This window comes from Phoca vitulina, unplaced genomic scaffold (genome assembly GCF_004348235.1).
Source record: "Phoca vitulina isolate PV1807 unplaced genomic scaffold, GSC_HSeal_1.0 scaffold81, whole genome shotgun sequence".
Taxonomy (NCBI): Eukaryota; Metazoa; Chordata; class Mammalia; order Carnivora; family Phocidae; genus Phoca; species Phoca vitulina.
This window is the reverse complement of record NW_022589784.1, coordinates 5,913,541-5,934,092: the sequence shown is the minus strand read 5'-3', so window position 1 is coordinate 5,934,092 and position 20,552 is coordinate 5,913,541. Positions and strand designations below refer to the sequence as shown.

Here is a 20,552-nt window from a genome sequence, read left to right as displayed (position 1 = left end):
ACAGCGTGGCGGGCGGTGCGAGACCTTACACACGTGGGGGGCGGGGTTGCAGCGCGGTTTGCGCGAATAATTTAAAGGAGCCGCGCCCGCGGCGCTGGGCGGACAGCTACTGGTGTTGGCGCAGCGTGGACCCCGGCTGCGGCCCGGTGGGTGAGTCCGGGTTTTCGTCGCCCCCGCAGAGGCGTCCCTTCGGGGGTCGTTAGCGAGTCCTCGGCTTTCCCAAGATCTGCTCTCCTTTGGCCGGTAGCCCCCGACTCTCTGATGCCCCCCCCCCCCCCCCCAGTTACTGGCAGGTGTTTCCGCGCCGGTAGCCAGGTGAGCGCTAGGGAGGAAGAGGAGTAGTCTTCCCTATGAATTTTCCAGGTAATACTTCCAGGGCCCAGTGACTCCCCCAAATTTCCGTTAGCACTCCAGCGGTGCCAGAAATATTCTCAGGTTTCCAGAAAAGTCCCAGTAATATTCCAGCATTCATTCCTAGCCGGCTCTTGCTCAAACGACCCCAGGGACGTGCCCACCCACTTCCCAGTTTTCCCAGGAATAGTGCTGTATTCCTGAGAATCTCTCAGTAACTTTACAGTGATCCCCAGTAATTCCAGCGTCCCTGGTTACGTCTCCCAGTAATGGCGCCAGCATCGTTCCGAGAGTCCCAGTGATGCTTCACACTGTCCGGGACCCCGTAACTTTACTAATGCGTGACTGTAAATCTAGCATCACAGTAACACCTTGCGAACCCGCCCCACTCCGAGCGTCCCGGGATTCCTCCGAGACCTCCGCAACGCCCCAGGATCCCTTGTGTGGGAGTTTCCAGCAGCACTCCCGAGCGCCCCCCGCCCGTGGGTCTCCCCAGGGGCGGGTTGGGTCAGAAGTCAGGCGACCCCGTGGCTTGAAGGCCCCAGTTTCCCTGGGGTTGGGGCATCCAGTCTTCGCAGAGGGGTGCGGCCTTGGGTCTGCCGGGTCAGGATTGATCAATCCCTCAGGGCGGAGGCTAGGAGGAGGCCACTTGCGGGAGGAAGGCGGGCTCTTCGGGGACCCGTGCGCACGCTGCTTGACTGTGGGTGTCCGGCCGGCTGCCCTTTGGCCCCAGGGTGGGGCTGTACCTGTGGGGCGTCTGGTCGGCTCGGCGTATGGGTGAAGGGAGCTAGGGACTCGCCTTACTCCCTAGCCCGGGCGTCGAGATCAACCTGCACCACCTCTCTGCTCTGCAGCGCCCACCAGCCGTCCCCTGGCCAGCGAAGCCATCCAGGCGGCGAGTACGAAGGGGGCAAGGCTCGAGGTAGGGGTAGGGGAGAGGCGGGCCCAGAGTGACGACTTGCACCGGTTCCTCCTGCTTCTTATTCCCCAGGACTCCGGGCTACCAGACCTCCGCCCAGTCTGAAGCAACTGATGGAGGCTCCGTTGCAAACGGGAATGGTAAAGATTGCTTTGTGAGGCGCTGTGGGGACTACAATTCCCGAAATGCTTAGCGCTTATCGCGGTCCCGCGAGAACTGTTCAAACGGAACTACGTTTCCCGGCGTGCACCGCGGGCCGCGGAGCCGCCGGAAAGAGTTGCGCCCCCGGGGAGGGAGCAGCGGCGGCCCATTCTGCAGATGGGGACGTCGAGGCACGGGCCGATTGTGACCTCCTCGGGGGCGGCGGACTTGACCGAATGGGATGGGGACGGGGGCGTCCCGGCCTCCGGGGAGGGCTCGGCAGGCCGGGTATGCGATGCGCAGCCAGTGCCATTCGTCCCGCAGGTGCTGGGCGTGATGATTGGGGCCGGAGTCGCGGTGCTGGTCACTGCAGTGCTCATCCTCCTGCTGGTGCGGAGGCTCCGAGTGCCGAGTGAGGACCCGGAGGGCCCCTCCGGGGAGGCTGCGGAGTGGGGAGCTGAAATGCCCGGGTTCCTGAGGCAGTAGAGATGGGACTTGAAGGTCTGCACGCAGTGCCCTCCTCTCTGGCCGTGTGGAGTCTGCGCAGAGCTCAGAGTGCTTCTCTCCCCACTTATCCCCAGAAACGCCAGCACCGGATGGCCCCCGGTATCGATTCCGGAAGAGGGACAAAGTGCTCTTCTATGGTCGGAAAATTATGCGGAAGGTGAGTTTAGGACCCCCGGGGTCCCCGCTGAACACACAGAGGTTCTGCCCTTTCCTTTTTACTCGTCTTAGTAAGTCCGTTTTCCTTGGCTAGGGTTCTCTGGATCTGGCCCCTTCTTCCCTTGGTCTGAACTGGCAGTTCACCCATCCCCCATCCGTACTCCTCCTAGGTATCACAGTCCACTTCCTCCCTGGTGGACGCTTCTGTCTGCACCACTTCCCGGCCACGCATGAAGAAGAAACTTAAGATGCTCAACATTGCCAAGAAGTAAGGCTGTATTGGGTGTACCTGGCACTGGGGGCTATCTCAGGGACCCTTTGAGTAATCAGCCCACACCAAAGGGTGTATCTAAGGGTTCTTTGAGCTGCATGGACTGTTGGGGAGTCTTCCCACATTAGAGAGGCTATCTCAGAACTCTCGCACACTAGACAGGTGGGCTCTGAGAACATCTCAGCGAGGTTCCCCCTACCACGGGGTGTCTGTGAGTCAGTCAGTATCTTAGATGCTTTGTAATAATAGGGTTAGGGGTCTCCGTCTGGGCTCTCCATGTAGGCCAGTTCATGGGTCTCCCCACACAGGAGGTGATTCATTGGGGTTAACTCAGGTGTTTCTGTGACCTCCTGGAGGGGCTGTCTCTAGCTTTTGTTTTCTAGGGGTTATCTCAGCAATCTCTTTATGTCAGAAAGCATCTCTCTATGTCACCTACCCTGGAGTTCTTCCTACACTAAGGAGGTTATCTTAGGCGTTTCTGTTCCCCAGGAGTCATTTCGAGAATCTTCTTGCTCTAAGAAACGTAGGAAGGGTATCCCAGGGCTCCATGCCATCAGCAAAGGGCTATCTCAGAGTCTCTGAGAAAGGCTCTCCAGGGATCTTTCTAAGTTGGAAGCTGGCTGTGAGGTTGGTCTCCAGACATCATGGAATGTACTTGAAGGTCTGTCTCAAGGGTGTCTTCACACTAAGGGCTCTCCCACTGAGGGTGTCATCCTAGGGCTGTCCATGATCAGCAGATGTGTCATCGCGTGGCTTTTTGTGACTTCGGTAGAAGGGCTAGCTCTAGAGCCTCTATGATCAGTTGAGGGTCTATATCTCCTGTCTCTGTATGTCACGGGGGTTGTGTCACTGTGCATACCCTCGAGGAGCTACACTGATGTTTTCATGACCTTCAGGGGGCTATCTCCGCTCTCTCTGAACTGGGCAAGGGCTAGCCCAAGATCTCTTTGATCAGAAAAGAAGCCATATCTGGATTTCTTTATATCGTGCAATTTAATTCAGGAGTCTGCTTATCCTAGAGGGTCCTATCTCAGGGGGCTTGTGACCGGGAAGGGGCTGTCTCCGAAGTACCTGTGACTTGCAGGGAAGGGCTCTTCTGGGTCTATGAGTAGCAGAGAGCACTATCTGTGCTCTCCACATACAATGAGAGCTATTTCAGGAGTCTTTGTGACCATCGAAGGGGTCATCTCAGGGTTCTCTGAGATTTGGAAGGAAAGGCTAGCTCAGGGAGCTTTACAAAGATCCGAGCAGCTGATGGGGTCTCCTCGTATGATGGAAGCTACCCCGGAGCTCTGCGTGTGTTGGGGAGGCTATCTCCGGGTCCGGTCTGTGCTAGGAAGGAAGGTCTCGGGTCCCATGATGAATGGAGGTGCAGTTTCTGGGGTCAGGCCGTATTTTATGTCAGGGGTCTGCCTAACTACAGGGTCCATTTCAGGAGCTTATGATTAGCAAAGAGGCGATCTCAGGATTTTACATCAGAGGACAACAAATTTTTTTGTAAGGGGTCAGATCAGTAAACATCTTAGGCTTTGCAGGCCATATGACTGTGTTACAATTTTTCAGCATTGTCGTTGAGTGAAAGCAGCCACGGGTAATGTGTAAATGAACGAATATGGTTGTGTGCCAATAAAACTTTATTTACGTAAGTAGGTAGTGGACCAGAGTTTGCTGACCCCCGTTCTTTGTGATTTAGGGGAAAGGCTATGTGGGAGTCTGCAGGTCTGCCCGAGCCCTCTCCCTACCTGCCCCCTGCACCCCTCTCTTCCCCCCAGGATCCTTCGTATCCAGAAAGAGGCACCAACACTGCAACGGAAGGAGCCCCCGCCTGCAGTGCTCGAGGCTGACTTGACGGAGGGTGACCTGGCTAACTCCCACCTGCCCTCCGAGGTGCTCTACATGCTCAAGAATGTCCGGTCAGTGTTGGGGTGCAGGTGGGGGGCGGCTGCAGAGTTGGGGGGCTCACCTGACCTCCTGCATTCCTCCCTCTCTCTCCCCCATCCAACAGGGTGCTGGGCCACTTCGAGAAGCCTCTCTTTCTGGAGCTCTGCCGACACATGGTCTTCCAGCGGCTCAGCCAGGGGGACTATGTCTTCCGGCCAGGCCAGCCGGACGCCAGTATCTACGTGGTGCAGGATGGGCTGCTGGAGCTCTGTCTGCCAGGGCCGGTGAGCGGACCAACCGTGGGGTACCACGGGGGGATGGGCAGTGGGGATGGGCAGTGGGGACTGGGATGGGTGTTGCTGTCGGTCAGCGGGGCTCACGGACTTTTGAGATGCGCAGGCAGAAGTTGGGAACAAACGCACAAGGGTGTTGGGTTGGTCTACATGGTTAGCAGTTACGGTTAATGACGGCCAGAAAATGGATACTGGCCAGAGATTTGGTGGGTTTGGGGATCGGGGTGTCAGTGATCACTGGGTGGTGAGGTCCAGAGCCAGTGGCCTGCTAAGGGGGTGGAATGCCAGTTGGCAGGGGGGGACAGCCCCGGTCAACCCCCCCTCCCCCGCCTCCGCGTGTCTTAGGATGGGAAGGAGTGTGTGGTGAAGGAAGTGGTCCCTGGGGACAGCGTCAACAGCCTTCTGAGCATCCTGGATGTCATCACTGTAAGTGATCAGTCTTGGGGGACAAGGAAGCTGGGTATGAGGACCCACTCAGTGGGCTGGTTTGGAGAGGGTCACCTGGGGGGCCCCAATCTCCCAGAGTCCCCTCGGATGCTGCCAGCGGTCTCGCAAGGCACTGGCCTTGGGAAGGACTTGGGGAGCAGTAAGGGAGCGCACAGCCCCGATCTTGATTCTCCTTGTTCCCCCCACACCCACAGGGCCACCAGCACCCCCAGCGGACTGTATCTGCCCGGGCAGCCCGGGACTCCACAGTGCTGCGGCTGCCCGTGGAGGCCTTCTCTGCCGTGTTCACCAAGTACCCCGAGAGCTTGGTGCGGGTGGTGCAGGTCAGCGGGCCTTTGGCCTCCCTCCACCTGCCCCTACCCATCCCAGGCACCTGCGGGCTGGTGCTCAGCAGCCAGGTGGCGCTCAAGCTGTGCTTATCAGCCCTGAGCAGCCACATCTCTGGGGGCCCGTCCCCTCCCTTTAGCTGCCTCCACCCCTTCTCCCCAGGCTTCTGCCACCTGATTGTGGGTTTCTCCCTGGCTCGCCCTCTGCCCCTGGCCAGCCCCTTACTGCTCCCGGCTTTGACCTTCCCTACACTTCCACCCCCTTAATGCCTAGTCCACATTTTCTTCCGCTTTCTGTTATGTGATTCTCGTTACCCAGTGTCTCACCCCCCCTTCTCCCTGGCCACAGATCATCATGGTGAGGCTGCAGCGGGTCACCTTTCTGGCCCTTCACAACTACCTGGGTCTGACCAACGAGCTGTTTAGCCACGTGAGTTCCGCAGGGGGCCCAGGGAACATGGAGCCGGGAGGGTGGGGGTGGGATGCATGCCTCCCAGGACCTACCACAAGGGGACTCTCTGTCACCAGGAGATCCAGCCTCTGCGCCTCTTCCCCAGCCCTGGCCTCCCAGCCCGTACCAGCCCCGTGCGTGGCTCCAAGCGGGTGGTCAGCACCTCAGCTACTGATGAGCCTAGGGAGACTCCTGGCCGGCTGCCTGACCCCACTGGGGCCCCACTACCTGGACCTGCAGGTATCAGAGATGACCCCAGCTGTTTCCCAGGGACCCCATAGCTAGGTACCCAGGTCTGACTCTTGTTTGGTCCTCCGGAGACCCCTGGCCTCGGCCCCAGGGGGCCATCAGAATCGCTTTCCTAGTCCCCCAGTCCTCAGAGACTGTGAGCTGACCCATCTCTAAACCCTGCTCAGTTCCCTACTCTGTGATCCTAGCTTTAGGCTCTGAGGGGCAGGAGCCTGACCACGTGTCTCTCCCAGGGGACCCGGTGAAGCCCACATCCCTGGAGGCTCCCTCTGCTCCCCTGCTGAGTCGCTGCATCTCCATGCCAGTGGACATCTCAGGTTTGGGGCACCAGATGGAGGGGGGGCAGGCCATCGGGCTTCTGGGTTGCCTGTAGGCGTACCAGCCTTGATTTTTCCCATCTGTGAAGTGGGAATACTGGCAGTATTCTCGTGATGTTTTTGTGGGTAATTATTGAGATGGTGTTTTCCCAGCTGTGGTTAAGAAGGATTCTGAGGGCGAGTGCTGTAATGGAGTAGTCACATCTGCACAGATAGGGGATTTGGCACATAGGTCAACTGGGGTCGCTCTCATCTTTATTGTTTTTATAAAATATCTCCTGCCCACTGCAGGCTTGCAGGGTGGGCCCCGCTCCGACTTCGACATGGCGTATGAGCGTGGCCGGATCTCCGTGTCCCTGCAGGAAGAGGCCTCAGGGGGGCCCCAGGCAGCTCCCGTTCGGGTAAGGCCCTTGTCCCCTCCCCTCCCCAGTGCCCTCCCACAACCCTGGCCTGGCCCACGGTGGCATCCCCGAGAGAAGATCAGGTGGGAGCACAGAGGTCACAGGTCCTGTCCCCTGCAGACCCCCACTCAGGAGCCCCGGGAGCAGCCAGCGGGCGCCTGCGAGCACAGCTACTGCGAGGATGAGCTGGCCACCGGTGGCTGCCCCTTCGGGCCCTACCAGGGACGCCAGACAAGCAGCATCTTTGAGGCAGCGAAACGGGAGCTGGCAAAACTGATGCGGATTGAGGTGGGTGGCTGTGGTGTTCTGCGGGGGGGGGGATGCGGGGAGGGGGGCGGGGAGGCCCACAGGGGCCCATCTCAAGCCCCCTTTCTCTCCAGGACCCCGCCCTCCTGAGCAGCCGGGTCTTGCTGCATCATGCCAAAGCTGGTACCATCATTGCCCGCCAGGGGGACCAGGTGAGGCTGACCCCTGGTCTCTAATGCAACTCTGACCCAAGACCTTTTTCTGACCTCTGAACCTTACCCCTTGACCCTATGTGTAGATCTCTCTCAGTGTGTGATTTCCATCCCTGCCCCTAGATGCTATACTCTGATCCCTCTTGCGCTCTGGACCTACTGACCTTTCCTCTCTAATCCTTGAAACTTTGACCCGAGGACCCCTCCAGGGACATTTGCCAATGTTGAGACTTTTTTTTATTGACTTGGGAGGATGCTACTGGCATCTAGTGGGTAAAAGCCAGAGATGCAAGAATGCACAGAACAGCGCCTCGCAGCAGAATTATTCAGTCCCAAATGTTAATAGTGCAAAGGTTAAGAAACTCTGTTTTACAGACATTTCCCAAAGTGTGCTTCATGGAACACCTGTATCACAAACAAAGGATCTGTGCTCAAACAGATTTGGGAAGTGTTGGCTATTTAATCCCTCTGTGGAAGCTCTTGGTGAACACCATTAGCATATTCAAGGCTCTGAGAAGTCCTGCTGTGAAGAGACTTGCTTCCCAATCTGATGACAAATGGCAGCTTAATATTAGTAACTCCCATTCATATCCCAAACGGAGTCTGGAAGTTCTGTCTTAGAAGATTCCAGCACGTGTATGCGTCTCCTGGGGCTGCAGAGGCAGGAAACACCAGCAAGATCCCTGCCCTTGGGAAGCCCACAGTCCTGACCGACATTGCACTCAAAGAGTTACTCCAATTCTTGTAAAACCGTACATGCTTCATGCTTACACATAAAAGACATTATTGGCTTTACAAAATCTGGCTCAGGCAGGGTAGCAACTCTGAGGAGGTGACCTCCAGCTAAGTAGGAAGGATGGGGAGGAATTAACTAGGTGCAAGGGGGAGAAAAGAGCTTTCTAGGCAGAGGGAAAGCTTGTGCAAATATCCTGTGGTGGGAGTAGGATATGTGACCTCTAGGAAACAAAAGGAAGTCAACAGGGATGGAGTGGAACAAGGGAACTGGGAAAAAATATAGATACAGGTATACACACACATAAAATTATTTATAATATATCTACATAATACATTCAGTGGTTTTTAGGACATTCACAGAGTTGTGCAACCATCACCACTGTCAATTTTGAATTGAAAGAATACTTTCATCACCTTGAAAAGAAAGCTCATACCCTTTAGCTATCCCCCTCCTGCCTCCTAACTCCCACCCCAGCGGTAAGTAGCTCCTAATCTTAGGTCTCTATAGATTTGCCTGTTTTGGACATTTCACATAAACGGAATCACACAGGATGTGGCCCCCTGTGGCTGACTTCTTTCACTTAGCATCATGTTTTCAAGGTTCATCCACACTGTAGTGTGTCGGTGCCACTCCTTCATGGTGAAATAATCGATTGGGCCTATTGCATTTTGTGTATCCGTTCTTCATCTGATGGACATTTGAGTGATTTCCACCTTTTGGCTATTATGCACAATGCTGCTGCGAAGATTTCTGTATGAATTTCTGTGGGGATGTAGGTTTCCATTTCTTTTGGGTGTATATCTAGGAGTCAAGTTGCTGGGTCAGGGCAATCCTACTTTTAACTTTTTGTGAACTGTTTTTGACTTTTGCCAGACTGCTTTCCAAAGCAGTGGTGCTATTTTATTTTATTTTTTATTTTTCTAAAAGATTTTATTTATTTATTTGACAGAGAGACAGTGAGAGAGGAAACACAAGCAGGGGAAGTGGGAAAGGGAGAAGCAGGCTTCCCGTGGAGCAGGGAGCCCAATGCGGGGCTGGATCCCAGGGCCCCGGGATCATGGCCCAAGCCAAAGGCAGACGCTTAACAACTGAGCCACCCAGGCGCCCCTGGTGCTATTTTATGTTCCCACCAGCAGTGATGAGAGTTTCAATTGCTCTACATCCTAACATGTTTTGATGCTAGTCATCCTAGTGTGTGCAGGAGCATCTCATGGTTTTGATTTGAATTTCCCTAGTGACTGATGATTTTTAGCATCTTTTCTTTATTATAAATTTTATTTATTTGAGAGAGAAAGAGAGGAAGCATGAGCAGGGAGGAGGGAGGAGGGGCAGACGGAGAGGTTGAAGCAGACTCCCCGCTGAGCAGGGAGCTTGATCCCAGGACCCTGAGATCATGACCTGAAGCGAAGGAAGATGCATATATAGAGTATAGAGGGCATAGAGGTTACCTAAAAATAAAATAAAACCTTTATTAAAAAAATATGGGCCTTAATCTGAGCTCAGATTTTGGTAATCCATTAGTAATGTCTGCTCTGGGTGCTGAATTGGAAATAGATACATGTGCTGTGCAGCTCAGAGCTATCCAAAGCCTTTACTCCCCCCTTGCACTTTTCCTTCCTTAGCCTTTCCTCTGGGTGCCTTGAGCTGGGTGGGGGCTGGGACTTGCCCGTGTGCCCATCTCTGCCTCTGCCCCACAGGATGTGAGCCTGCACTTTGTGCTGTGGGGCTGCCTGCATGTCTACCAGCGCATGATCGACAAGGCAGAGGATGTGTGTCTGTTCGTGGCACAACCTGGGGAGCTGGTGGGGCAGCTGGCAGTGCTCACAGGCGAGCCCCTCATCTTCACACTGAGAGCCCAGCGAGATTGCACCTTCCTGAGGATCTCTAAGTCCGACTTCTATGAGTATGGCTGGGCGCCCCCCTGCCCCGTGGGGTGGGAGTGGCACTTGGAGGGCCGCCACTTGACTCCGTTCTGCTGTGGCAGAGGTCATCCCTCTGGATGCCCAGTGCCTCTCCAGGGCAGCTTTGAGCCCTTCTGATCCCACCGCCAGGCTGTCACCCACCCTCTCCACTTCCTAAGGAATGTTCCAGGGCACCCCCCCCCAGCCCATGCACCCCTAACTTTCCCCTCCAGGATCATGCGTGCACAGCCCAGTGTGGTGCTGAGTGCCGCGCACACCGTGGCCGCGAGGATGTCGCCCTTCGTGCGCCAGATGGACTTTGCCATCGACTGGACGGCTGTGGAGGCGGGACGGGCTTTGTACAGGTGCAGCCCTTGCCCTTTCTTGCAGCTCGAGCCTTGCCCGAGACCCAGCCCCGACCCTGTCTGACCTGCTCCCCACCCCAGGCAGGGCGACCGCTCCGACTGCACCTACATTGTGCTCAATGGGCGGCTGCGCAGTGTCATCCAGCGGGGCAGCGGCAAGAAGGAGCTGGTGGGCGAGTACGGCCGCGGGGACCTCATTGGGGTGGTGAGTGCCGCGCCACCCACTGGCCTCTGATCACTCCCACTACGGGTTCCCCCCACTACTCCTCCCAACAAACACATCGTCCCAGGTAATCTGATGGGCCGAGCCCAGTCCTTTCCATGGGCAGGAGAAGGGGGCAAATTCCTGGGGTGGTGAGTCTTGATCAGACTCCGGCCCCAGACCTTTATTAGAAGAGGAGACAATCCCCCCGACTCCCGCTGGGCCTAGATCCCTAACCCTCTCCCTCTCCCCGAAGCCCTAATGAGTAGTGGGGTTTGATTTTCACCCATATCGGGGGGTCTGTCGGGGTAGGGCGGTAGCGCCTCTTGTCTGCACCCACGGTCGGCTCCCCCTTTCCTGTTGGGGCCTCCCGGCTCAAGCAGCCCTGGTCATGCACTGGGGGGGCCCCCAGGTGGAGGCGCTGACACGGCAGCCTCGTGCCACGACGGTGCACGCTGTGCGCGACACGGAGCTGGCCAAACTCCCGGAGGGCACCCTGGGCCACATCAAACGTCGATACCCTCAGGTGTGGCTCGTGTGGCTCCAAGCTGTGTGGGCTGGTCTCCTAATGGGGGGCGGGGCCCGAGGGGGCAGGGCCTAATAGTGGGGACAGAGTGGGGTGGGGGATAGAGCCCCAGGGAGCAGGGAGGAGACGGAAGCCCTCGCGTTAAGAGCAGGGCTCTTGGGAGTGGGACCCAAGTAACGGGGACCCAGGCACCCCGGTAGGAGGAGGGAAAAGTAGAACTCGGACAGTTGCCCCTCTCGTCTCATTGGACGGCCTCCCATGCCCCAGGTCGTAACTCGCCTCATCCACCTGCTAAGCCAGAAGATTTTAGGGAATTTGCAGCAGCTGCAAGGACCCTTCCCAGGTGAGAGCCGGCTGTCCCCGGGAATGCTGGGGGTTGTAGTCCGACGCCTAGAACACGCTGGGAGGGGGAGCCCGAAGCCCTGGGCATGCTGGGAAGTGGAGTCCGGCGTATAAACCACGCGCTGGGTGGAGCTTAAAGTAGGAGTGGGATGTGATTTCCGGTGCTTGCTGGCGGGGGTGGGGGGTGGAGTTCGGGGTCCTGGGCACGCTGGGAAACAGAGCCCTAGACCCAGGCCATGCTTTTAATGGAATCTAAAGTATCTGTCATTGCCCACGGGCGGAGTCTTTAGGGGCGAACTTGGTTCTGGGTGTCAGGGCCTGCGGGCGGGATGGAGTCCACATCCTGAGCACACTGGGCGAGGGAATCCCAGAAGAGTATGCTGGGAACTGAAGTCCGTGGGGTGGAAGTTGGGGGCCAGGGGCCAAGTTGGGAACTGGCTTCTGAAGTTACTGGCCAGCTGGAAGGTGTAGTTTGCTGAGTTAGGGCACATTGGGAATGGAGTCGGACTTCAGGTGCGTGGAAATATGGACCAGAGATTCTATGTAAGGAAGAACCGACCCTCAATCAGCCCAGCTGCTCCTCCTTCCCTTCAGGGTCTTCTGCCCCTTTGGCCTTGACACCTGGATGGTAGGGGGCAGTGGTGAGCCTTGGCTAAGGACGGCCCCCACGCTCAGGGTCTTCTCTGACAGATTTTTTTTTCCCCCAGTCTTGGCCCATGTGTACAAATGCCCGTTCATTTTCCATCAGGCCATTGGTCCACCCTTGTCACAATTGTGGGGCAGTCTTGCTGGCAGAAACATTAAGATCTCAGACCCTTGAGTGCCTCTCTGTTGATGGGATATGGAAAAATTTTCCGGGGGGCACCTAATATGTACTAGGCCCTGTGCTGGGTGCCAGGGTTGGGGGATTAGGGAGAGTGCATAAGACAGACGAGGCTCCTAGAAAGGTTTACAGCTTGGCAAGCAAGATATTTGAAAAATACAAAGAAAAAGTGTGACGTCACAACCTGACACGTACAGGGAAGAAAACAAAAGAAGGTCTTGATGGAGTGTGATGGAGGGAGGGAGGTTTTTCTGGGGACAATGAGCTGGGACTTGACATGCCCAGAGACAGAAATGAGATAGGGTGTGGCACTGAAGAGAACTAGGAAGTCACTGCACACAGGGTTTTGTGGTTTTGAAGCCCTTCAAGGAGGAAGGTGAGCAAGGGGGAGAAATGGGGGAAAGGAGTCAGGTCACATAGAGGCTGGGAGCCCCAGAAAGACATTTAAGCTTATTCAGACTGTTATGGGAAGCAGCTGGAGGGGAGGAGCCAGTGGGAGGTCCAGGCAAGAGAGGGGGGTGAGGGCTTGGTCTAGAATGTTAGTGGAGAAGCTGGGAAGCAACAGATAGGTCAAAAATATATTTGTTTCTGCATAGTTTCGTATTCAAGTTCCTTCAGTGGACGGAAGCACCAAGGCCATAATGGGGTAGGTGCACAGATCTGTCCATACAGGCACAGTGGAGTGCTTATAGAATTATGTAATGGATCCTGTTGAGATGAGGCCCCAAACTGAAGGTCACATAGCTAGGTCTTATCAAGACGGTATGGGGTGAGGCTGTGGGTCCAGGACTGAGGCCACAACCTCTTCCGTGGCTTCACTAAGCCTCAGTTAGATGATGAAGGGCGGGGATTTCTGAGGAGGAGGAGGCAGGTCTACTTCTCCAGATGCAGGATTGCACAGCAAATCTCCTTCATTGGGGTCTCAGCAGGCTCGGGACTAGGCGTACCCCCTCACTCGGAGCTTACCAACCCAGCCAGCAACCTGGCAACGGTGGCAGTCCTGCCAGTGTGTGCCGAGGTGCCCATGGTGGCCTTTACTCTGGAGCTGCAGCATGCTCTGCAAGCTATCGGTCAGTCCGGGGGGGGGGGGGGGGGGGGGGGGGGCGCGGGGGGGGGTGAGAACAGGCCATGGGGGGGGGTGGGGGGGGGGCGGGGGGGGGCGGGGCCGGGGTCAGTGGGGGTGGGGTGGGGGGTATTACGGGACAGGCCCCCAGTTCTCTGGGCCTGGGTGTCTGACTCTCCATCCTCACCCATCCCCAGGGCCTACACTCCTTCTCAACAGTGACACCGTCCGGGCCCGCCTGGGGGCTTCTGCTCTCGATAGGTACGTGTTCGGAGTTTGAGGAGGTGGGGGATAGACTTGAAGCCCAGAATGCCTTCAGATCTGGTTGAGTCCTGGGCTGTGAACCAAGGAGCATGTGCCCCATCCATTCAGTCAATGGGAGACCATGGGGCATGGACACGTGGGGGCCTGTGTGTCTAAGTTCCCCTCCTCCCAGTAATGGAACTACATGGTTTCTGGGAGGTGTGGGACCCCTGCCCAGCCCCCTGGGATGACTCACCCCCACCCCTGTCCCAGCATCCAAGAGTTCCGGCTGTCAGGATGGCTGGCCCAGCAGGAGGATGCGCACCGCATCGTGCTCTACCAGACTGACGCATCGCTGACTCCCTGGACCGTCCGGTGCCTGCGCCAGGCCGACTGCATCCTCATCGTGGGCCTGGGCGACCAGGAGCCCACTCTCGGCCAGGTCCGGAGACCGTGCACAGTGACCCCTCCCCCCACCCCCGGACCTCGTCCCCTGCCCTCCGGTGCCTGCAGCAGGCCCCATGCACCCTCACCGTGGGGCTAGGCAAGCAGGGACCCAAGCTCAGCCGCGGGTGGGGGGTGGGTGGCGGGGAGGTCATGACCCAGGATTAGTGACTTCCACCCTCTGTTCTCCCCCAGCTGGAGCAGATGCTGGAGAATACAGCGGTGCGCGCGCTCAAGCAGCTGGTCCTGCTGCACCGGGAGGAGGGCTCAGGCCCCACGCGCACCGTGGAGTGGCTCAACATGCGCAGCTGGTGCTCAGGGCACTTGCATCTGCGCTGTCCACGCCGCCTCTTCTCCCGCCGCAGCCCTGCCAAGTTGGTGAGCGCCGTGCCGGGAGAGGAGCCCTCCCAGGGACCACCAGCCTCTAGGACCGTTCGGGAGCGGGGCCGCTGTAGCGGTGGGCTTAGAGACGTGTGGGGGCAGGAGCGGTGGTGTGGAGGTCCAGACGTTGGCTCTTGCATCCCCATCCTCATGCGTCGCCTCTCTATCCCCTCCGCATCCCAGCACGAGCTCTACGAGAAGGTTTTCTCCAGGCGCGCTGACCGGCACAGCGACTTCTCCCGCCTGGCGCGGGTGCTCACCGGCAACACCATTGCCCTGGTGCTGGGCGGGGGCGGGGCCAGGTGAGGGGGCGGGGCCAGGGTGCCTGCGGGGTGGGGCTTATTTCCCGGGAGCCGCCCTTGAGGGGTGGGGCTGGCACTCGTTCCTTGCCTGTAGGGGAGGTGGGGGGACGGGGGAGCTGGGGAGGGGGCGGGACCTGGGGGGTCTCCAGTGGGTCCCTGGGTTTTGTCTCCCTTGCAGGGGTTGCTCACACATCGGCGTGCTGAAGGCATTGGAGGAGGCAGGTGTCCCTGTCGACCTGGTGGGCGGCACATCCATCGGCTCCTTCATCGGGGCCCTGTACGCGGAGGAGCGGAGCGCCAGTCGCACGAAGCAGCGGGCCCGGGAGTGGGCCAAGGTGTGTATGGTGGGGGGGCATCTACTGGAGGAGTACCCTGAAAGCTGATCCCCGAGGGGCTCCTGGGCTTTTTCTGCCTTGTTCCTGACTTCATCTGTGAACCCCTCCTGGACCCTCATGGCAATACCTCCAGGACCTTGCCGACCTCTTGTGACCTCCTGGTTAGTGACCCTAGTCCCCAACCCCCCCCCCCCCCCCCCCCGGCTGGAGCAGTCAGGACCCTTAGTGACCACCTCGTTAGTGACCCCAAGCGACTCCCGTTGGACCCCAGCCGGCCTCCTTGCCCCTAGGGCATGACCTCGGTGATGGAGCCGGTGTTGGACCTCACGTACCCCGTCACCTCCATGTTCACCGGGTCGGCCTTCAACCGCAGCATCCACCGGGTCTTCCAGGACAAGCAGATTGAGGTGTGCCCTCCGCCCTCGCCTGCCCTGTCCCCGCCGCTCCCCACGGGAGTCCCCACTCCTCTCCCAGCTTGGTCCCTGTCCCCACAGGACCTGTGGCTGCCGTACTTCAACGTGACCACGGACATCACCGCCTCGGCCATGCGTGTCCACAAAGATGGTGGGTGCCCGCAGCCGACCCCACAACGACCTCTGCGGCTGTGGGGGGAGGGGGTGCAGGGAGGGCAGCCGAGCATCTGGGACATTGTTAACATGAGTGACCGTCCACCCTGGCCCGATTGCCGAGCACTAACCATCACCCACTAATGCCCCAGAGGCCCCAGGTATGTCTCTCCTCAGGGGTGGGGGGCTGGGGGAGGAGTCAGGCGCCTCACCCCCTCACGCCGTCCCCGCAGGCTGCGTGTGGCGTTACGTCCGGGCCAGTGCCTCCTACTGCCCCTACCTGCCCCCGCTCTGCGACCCCAAGGACGGGCACCTGCTGGTGGACGGGTGCTATGTCAACAACGTGCCAGGTCAGCGAGCCCACGGGCTGGCCGGGCCTCCGAGCTTGTCTGAGCGTGTCTGTGCGTGTCTGTGTCTGTGTGTCCCGCCGGGCAGGCTCCCTGTGGCGGTACGTCCGCGCCAGCATGACGCTCTCGGGCTACCTGCCGCCGCTGTGCGACCCGAAGGACGGGCACCTCCTCATGGACGGCGGCTACATCAACAACCTGCCAGGCAAGTGGCTGCCCGCTCGCCCGCACACGCGCACGCGCACGCCCGGATAGGCGCCCGGGAGGACGCGCGCGCACGCTCACGCAGCGGCAGATACGTGGGAGCGCCCGAGGACGGAAGCGTGTGGAGCTGGAAGGCGCCTCCACGGGCTGTGTTCGCGCGAATGGACACACGTAGACACACGTGCGCACACGGAAAGGAGCATGCAGGGGACCGTGGGAACCCCGGCTGGGCTCACGCGTTCTCGCGGCTGCTCACAGTGCGGGTAGCGTACCTCCCACACGTGCACGTGGCCGGACCCCTGTGCCCCTGAAATCGGGCGCGTGTCCTTGCCCACCAGGCCGGCCACATACACGCTGCGCGCTGCCTCAGACGCGCACAAGCGCACGCACACACACGGCGGGCACCTCTGTGTCCACGGTGAGCTTGCGTACCTGCTGCCCTCACGTGTGCGGGCGAGCGGGGGGCCGGCGGTGCCACTGAAAATTTCGCGTGCCCGGAGGCGAGCACACACAAGTAGACGTGTGTGCTAGCTGAACACACGCTCTCGGTCCTGGAGGCCGGAGATCAGCCAACTCCAGCAAATCCAGCCCCCTGCCTGGTTTTCTAAAGAAAGTTTTATTGACACGCAGTCACACCCAGTCGTTTGCGTCTCATCTGTGGCCACCTTTGTGGCACAGGGGCAAAGTTGAGTAGTAGGGAGGGAGGCCACTCCGCTGCCAAGCCAAAGTTATCATCTCTCTGGCCCCTTGCAGAAAAAGTTTGCAAACTCCTGCCGTGCAGGCTCTGTACGGGTGCACACGCTAACAGCTGCACACACGGGAGCAGGTGTAGGCAGATCCACAGGTTGATCTAGACACGTGTGGACTGAAATGCACTCAGGCCCTGGTGTGTGTATAGAGCTATAGACACACCCAGAGGTGTGCGTGTTCACACACAGGCAGGAGACACACACAGACGACAGAGATGCGGGCAGGCACACAGATGGGGGAACATGTTCCTAGACACACAGATTAGCTCATGAGGGACTCGTGCAAAGTCTGCTGGAGACTTGGGTATCTTCCTGGGCTGGGCCTGGCTATAGGACCCTGTCCCCATCCCCCCAGGCTCTCCCAGGCCCACTCAGGGACCCTCCGTGGGACACACGGACATGCAAACACAAACCCACAGACACACCACCGTCCTCACGGGGCCATCACCCGCCCTTCACGCCTCTCTCCTGTTTCCTTGAATGTCCTTTTTCTTGGTCATCGTTCTCTGTCACCGTCTCAGCCCCAAATGTCCCCCCAGATTCTCTCTCCTTCTGGATCTCTGATATCTCTTTCTCCCCCGAAAATCTCTGTTGCTGTCTCTGTTTCCCTGCATTTCTTTCCCTTGTGGCTTGACTTCCACGCCTCTGCCACTTGGACTCCCTGCCTCTCTGACTCTGTCCTCCTGTGTCTCTGGTTCCTGGTGTCCTTACCAACCTTTATCTCTCCACAGCACTCCCCTCCATGCCGCTGTCCCCCCATGTGTCTGACCTGGTGTCTTTTTCCCAAAAACTTTGTCCCTTTGCCTGCATCTGCCCCATCCCTCTGGCCCCAGTCCCCCAGACCTAAAAGCTCCACTGTCGGACCCCACCTCCTTAACATCACAGGCCTGGAAGTCCGTATCCTTTGCATACCAGCATGTTGTTTGCATGGTTTTTTGTGTGTGACCATTTGCATGATGGTGTTTGTGGGACTGGGTTGAACATTCTCTGCCCTGGGCCCTGGTGGGGAGCTGCCTGCTGACCCTCCCCCCCCACCCCCCGCCCCACAGCGGACATTGCCCGCAGTATGGGTGCCAAGACCGTCATCGCCATCGATGTGGGAAGCCAGGATGAGACAGACCTCAGCACCTACGGGGACAGCCTGTCTGGCTGGTGGCTGCTGTGGAAGCGGCTAAACCCCTGGGCAGACAAGATCAAGGTTCCAGACATGGCCGAGATCCAGTCCCGCCTGGCCTATGTGTCCTGTGTGCGGCAGCTGGAGGTCGTCAAGTCCAGCTCCTACTGCGAGTACCTGCGCCCGCCCATCGACTGCTTCAAGACCATGGACTTCGGGAAGTTCGACCAGATCTATGTGAGCGGGTGGGGATGGCACGGTGCCAGTGTGGTGGGCTGGCAAAGCTTTACTGCTTAAAGCCCAGAGCGACCCAGGGGGAAGGATTGTAGGGCTCCATTCCCAAATGGGCTCCGTGAGGAGCAGATTGGTAATTGATTTGTGATGCCTGTGGTGAGTGTGGCAAGGGAACGGGGCTGTGCATGTGCTGTGTAAGCACTAAGTTTCCTGCTAGGTGCTGGCTGCACTGCCCGGAGCACATGAGAGGTTTCTAACGCCATTTCCGCACGGGTGGGAATGCGAACAGGCGATCCGTTAGTCATGTCTGCCACAGGCATGGGCGCAGCGTGGAGCCGTACGCGGGCCACTAGCCGCTGATCTGAGAAGTGCGTCCCAGCCCACGGCCGCTGAAACTGATCGGGAGCTGAAGTGTGCCGTGGTGGATTAGTGATGTCTGTCACGGGCTGGGGAGATGGCGGTGGGTGCAGCGGTATTGCGTGTTTGCAGACCTTGAGATAAGCTGACGCACCGTGGTCTCATGCCAGTTGGCACTTGGAGCACTGCGTGGGGCTGAGGGGGAAAGAATGTGGAGAGGTTGATGGGTCAGGCCTGGCAGGGGCACAGGATGAGGAATTTGGGGACAGGTGTGCTACACGTGGCTGGCTCGGAAATAAGTTGAGCCTCAGATGCCAGCTCCCTCCAGAGTATCAGGCTCTTGAGGGGCCTAGGAAGGGTCAGCAGAATGGAGATAAGCAGAGAAGGGGAGGCAGAGAAAACGTTAGAGGAGGGGCGTTTGCAGGCCCGGCTCCATCCCCCTCCCTTCCCGCAGGATGTGGGCTACCAGTACGGGAAGGCTGTGTTTGGGGGCTGGAGCCGGGGCGACATCATTGAAAAGATGCTCACGGACCGGCGATCTGCCGACCTCAACGAGAGCCGCCGCGCAGACGTAAGCCTGGGACCTACCCCAGTGGGGCCACTCTTAACAACAGAGCTTTCCCCCAGCCTGGCTGAGGCACCCCAAAAACTCAGATGACCCCAGACCTCCTTGGATTTAGCAGAGCCCCTCAGACCAGAGAGCTCCCCCTCAGATCTCAGGGTCCCCAAGACACCACAGCCCCTGACACTCCGGGACCCCACAGTCCCCCCGAGATGCTCACCTGCGCCACTCCACAGGTGCTGGCCTTCCCCAGCTCTGGCTTCACCGACTTGGCGGAGATCGTGTCCCGGATTGAGCCCCCCACGAGCTACGTTTCTGACGGCTGTGCTGACGGTGAGGGGCCAAGGCCACCTTCGGGGGCGGGGGGGGAGGTTGGAGCTGGGATCTGTGGGATATGGCTGGAGATGTCGGGCCAGCCCGCACCCCCTCACTTTGCCCTGCTCCCGGACTCCAGGGGAGGAATCGGACTGCCTGACGGAGTATGAGGAGGACGTAGGCCCTGACTGCTCGCGGGACGAGGGGGGCTCTCCCGAGGGTGCGAGCCCCAGCACTGCCTCCGAGATGGTGAGAGTGGGTGGCCCTGGCCCTCCACGGGGTGGGGGTGACACGGCGGAGGCATGCACAAGTGCCGGTGTCCCGTGCTGTGTGACGTGTGCGTGTGGCGCTCCTGTCCCTGCAGGAGGAGGAGAAGTCCGTTCTCCGGCACCGGCGCTGTCTGCCCCTGGACCCTCCCAGCTCAGCTGCGGAGGCCTGAGGACCTCGAGAGGGGTCCCCCTGGGGCTGGGCCGGGGCTGAGCCCTGTGGGGGTGGCTCACTCCTTCTCTGCCTGCTGCTATGCCTGCGACCCCCCTGGGTCCCCCTGGAACGCCAGGCCCCTGGGGCCCACACACTGGACTGCCCTGCCCCCAGGGGGAGGGGCCACACTGCACTGATGACCGTGATCAGTCACTCCCAATAAACCTTGCCCTCTTGGAAGCGGCCTTGTGTCATCTTTGGGTTCGGAGGGGCACCTTGCCCCACCTTCCATGACTAGGATGGCTGGAGCTGAGGCCCAAACGGCCTTGAGCTTGTCACAGTACCCACATGCCGTGCCCAGCCTCAGGCCCAGCTAGCTTCTCCCACTGTCAGTGCTCTCTCAGAATTGCCCCGTAGTCCCACTCAGTGCTGGCTTCAGACCACAGGGGGGATCTGGGGATCACAGATATTCTTGGATGCCCACCCTGGCACCCCTCATTTTCCTTACTAGGTTTCCGCAGCCTCTGTGCTCGGCTGGTCCTACTGTGTGCAGGTGCTTTGTGTTTCCTATACGTTCCTACTGTGTGCACCACAGAGCCTGGTTCCCAGAAGACCAGGCTTAAGGACTGTATACATATGCACAGGTTTAAGGACTTTCAGAGACTCCCAGGCATTGGTCCTACTGTGTGTTAGGCTGTGGTCACACAGAATGAGCCAGTCCCTATGGCGCGCTGAGACCTGTCCCCAAGGGTTCTCATTCGCTGTCTTGGTGTGTCTAGACTATGGAGCCAGACTGCCTGGTGTGAAACCCCAGCCTTGCCCCTTACTGCTGGCCTCGGGCTTGTTGCTGAAA

The 20,552-nt window shown here is 58.8% G+C and overlaps 1 protein-coding gene across 9 annotated transcripts; it reads left to right on the top strand.

The window, feature by feature from the left end:
• The first annotated feature begins 65 nt into the window (after positions 1 to 65).
• Positions 66 to 19,961, top strand: PNPLA6 (patatin like phospholipase domain containing 6). Of its 9 annotated transcripts, none has more exons than XM_032394653.1 (35): positions 66 to 150; positions 1,163 to 1,250; positions 1,343 to 1,410; positions 1,736 to 1,823; positions 1,993 to 2,075; positions 2,245 to 2,342; positions 4,118 to 4,258; positions 4,351 to 4,510; positions 4,865 to 4,945; positions 5,161 to 5,289; positions 5,642 to 5,722; positions 5,821 to 5,983; positions 6,226 to 6,309; positions 6,601 to 6,710; positions 6,831 to 6,998; positions 7,091 to 7,168; positions 9,602 to 9,807; positions 10,039 to 10,170; positions 10,252 to 10,375; positions 10,785 to 10,898; positions 11,166 to 11,241; positions 12,990 to 13,133; positions 13,324 to 13,387; positions 13,643 to 13,811; positions 14,009 to 14,191; positions 14,378 to 14,496; positions 14,675 to 14,831; positions 15,122 to 15,238; positions 15,326 to 15,395; positions 15,833 to 15,949; positions 17,747 to 18,048; positions 18,857 to 18,973; positions 19,201 to 19,297; positions 19,419 to 19,528; positions 19,644 to 19,961. In XM_032394653.1, exons 3-35 carry the CDS (start codon positions 1,384 to 1,386, stop codon positions 19,716 to 19,718), a joined length of 3,984 nt encoding a protein of 1,327 aa, XP_032250544.1. In that variant the 5' UTR covers positions 66 to 150; positions 1,163 to 1,250; positions 1,343 to 1,383; the 3' UTR covers positions 19,719 to 19,961. The 9 variants fall into 9 exon arrangements, with proteins under 9 accessions (XP_032250544.1, XP_032250545.1, XP_032250546.1 ...); XM_032394654.1 differs by having other exon boundaries at positions 78 to 150; positions 1,206 to 1,250; XM_032394655.1 differs by lacking the exon at positions 1,163 to 1,250 and having other exon boundaries at positions 93 to 150.
• The last annotated feature ends 591 nt before the right edge of the window (positions 19,962 to 20,552 follow it).

Coding starts and splice junctions, on each gene's coding strand:
- PNPLA6 (XM_032394650.1), top strand. CDS start 1,456: ATGCTTAGCGCTTATCGCGGTCCCGCGAGAACTGTTCAAACGGAACTA. Junction 4,511..4,864: donor AGCTCTGTCTGCCAGGGCCG/GTGAGCGGACCA, acceptor CGCGTGTCTTAG/GATGGGAAGGAGTGTGTGGT. Junction 19,529..19,643: donor CCAGCACTGCCTCCGAGATG/GTGAGAGTGGGT, acceptor CTGTCCCTGCAG/GAGGAGGAGAAGTCCGTTCT.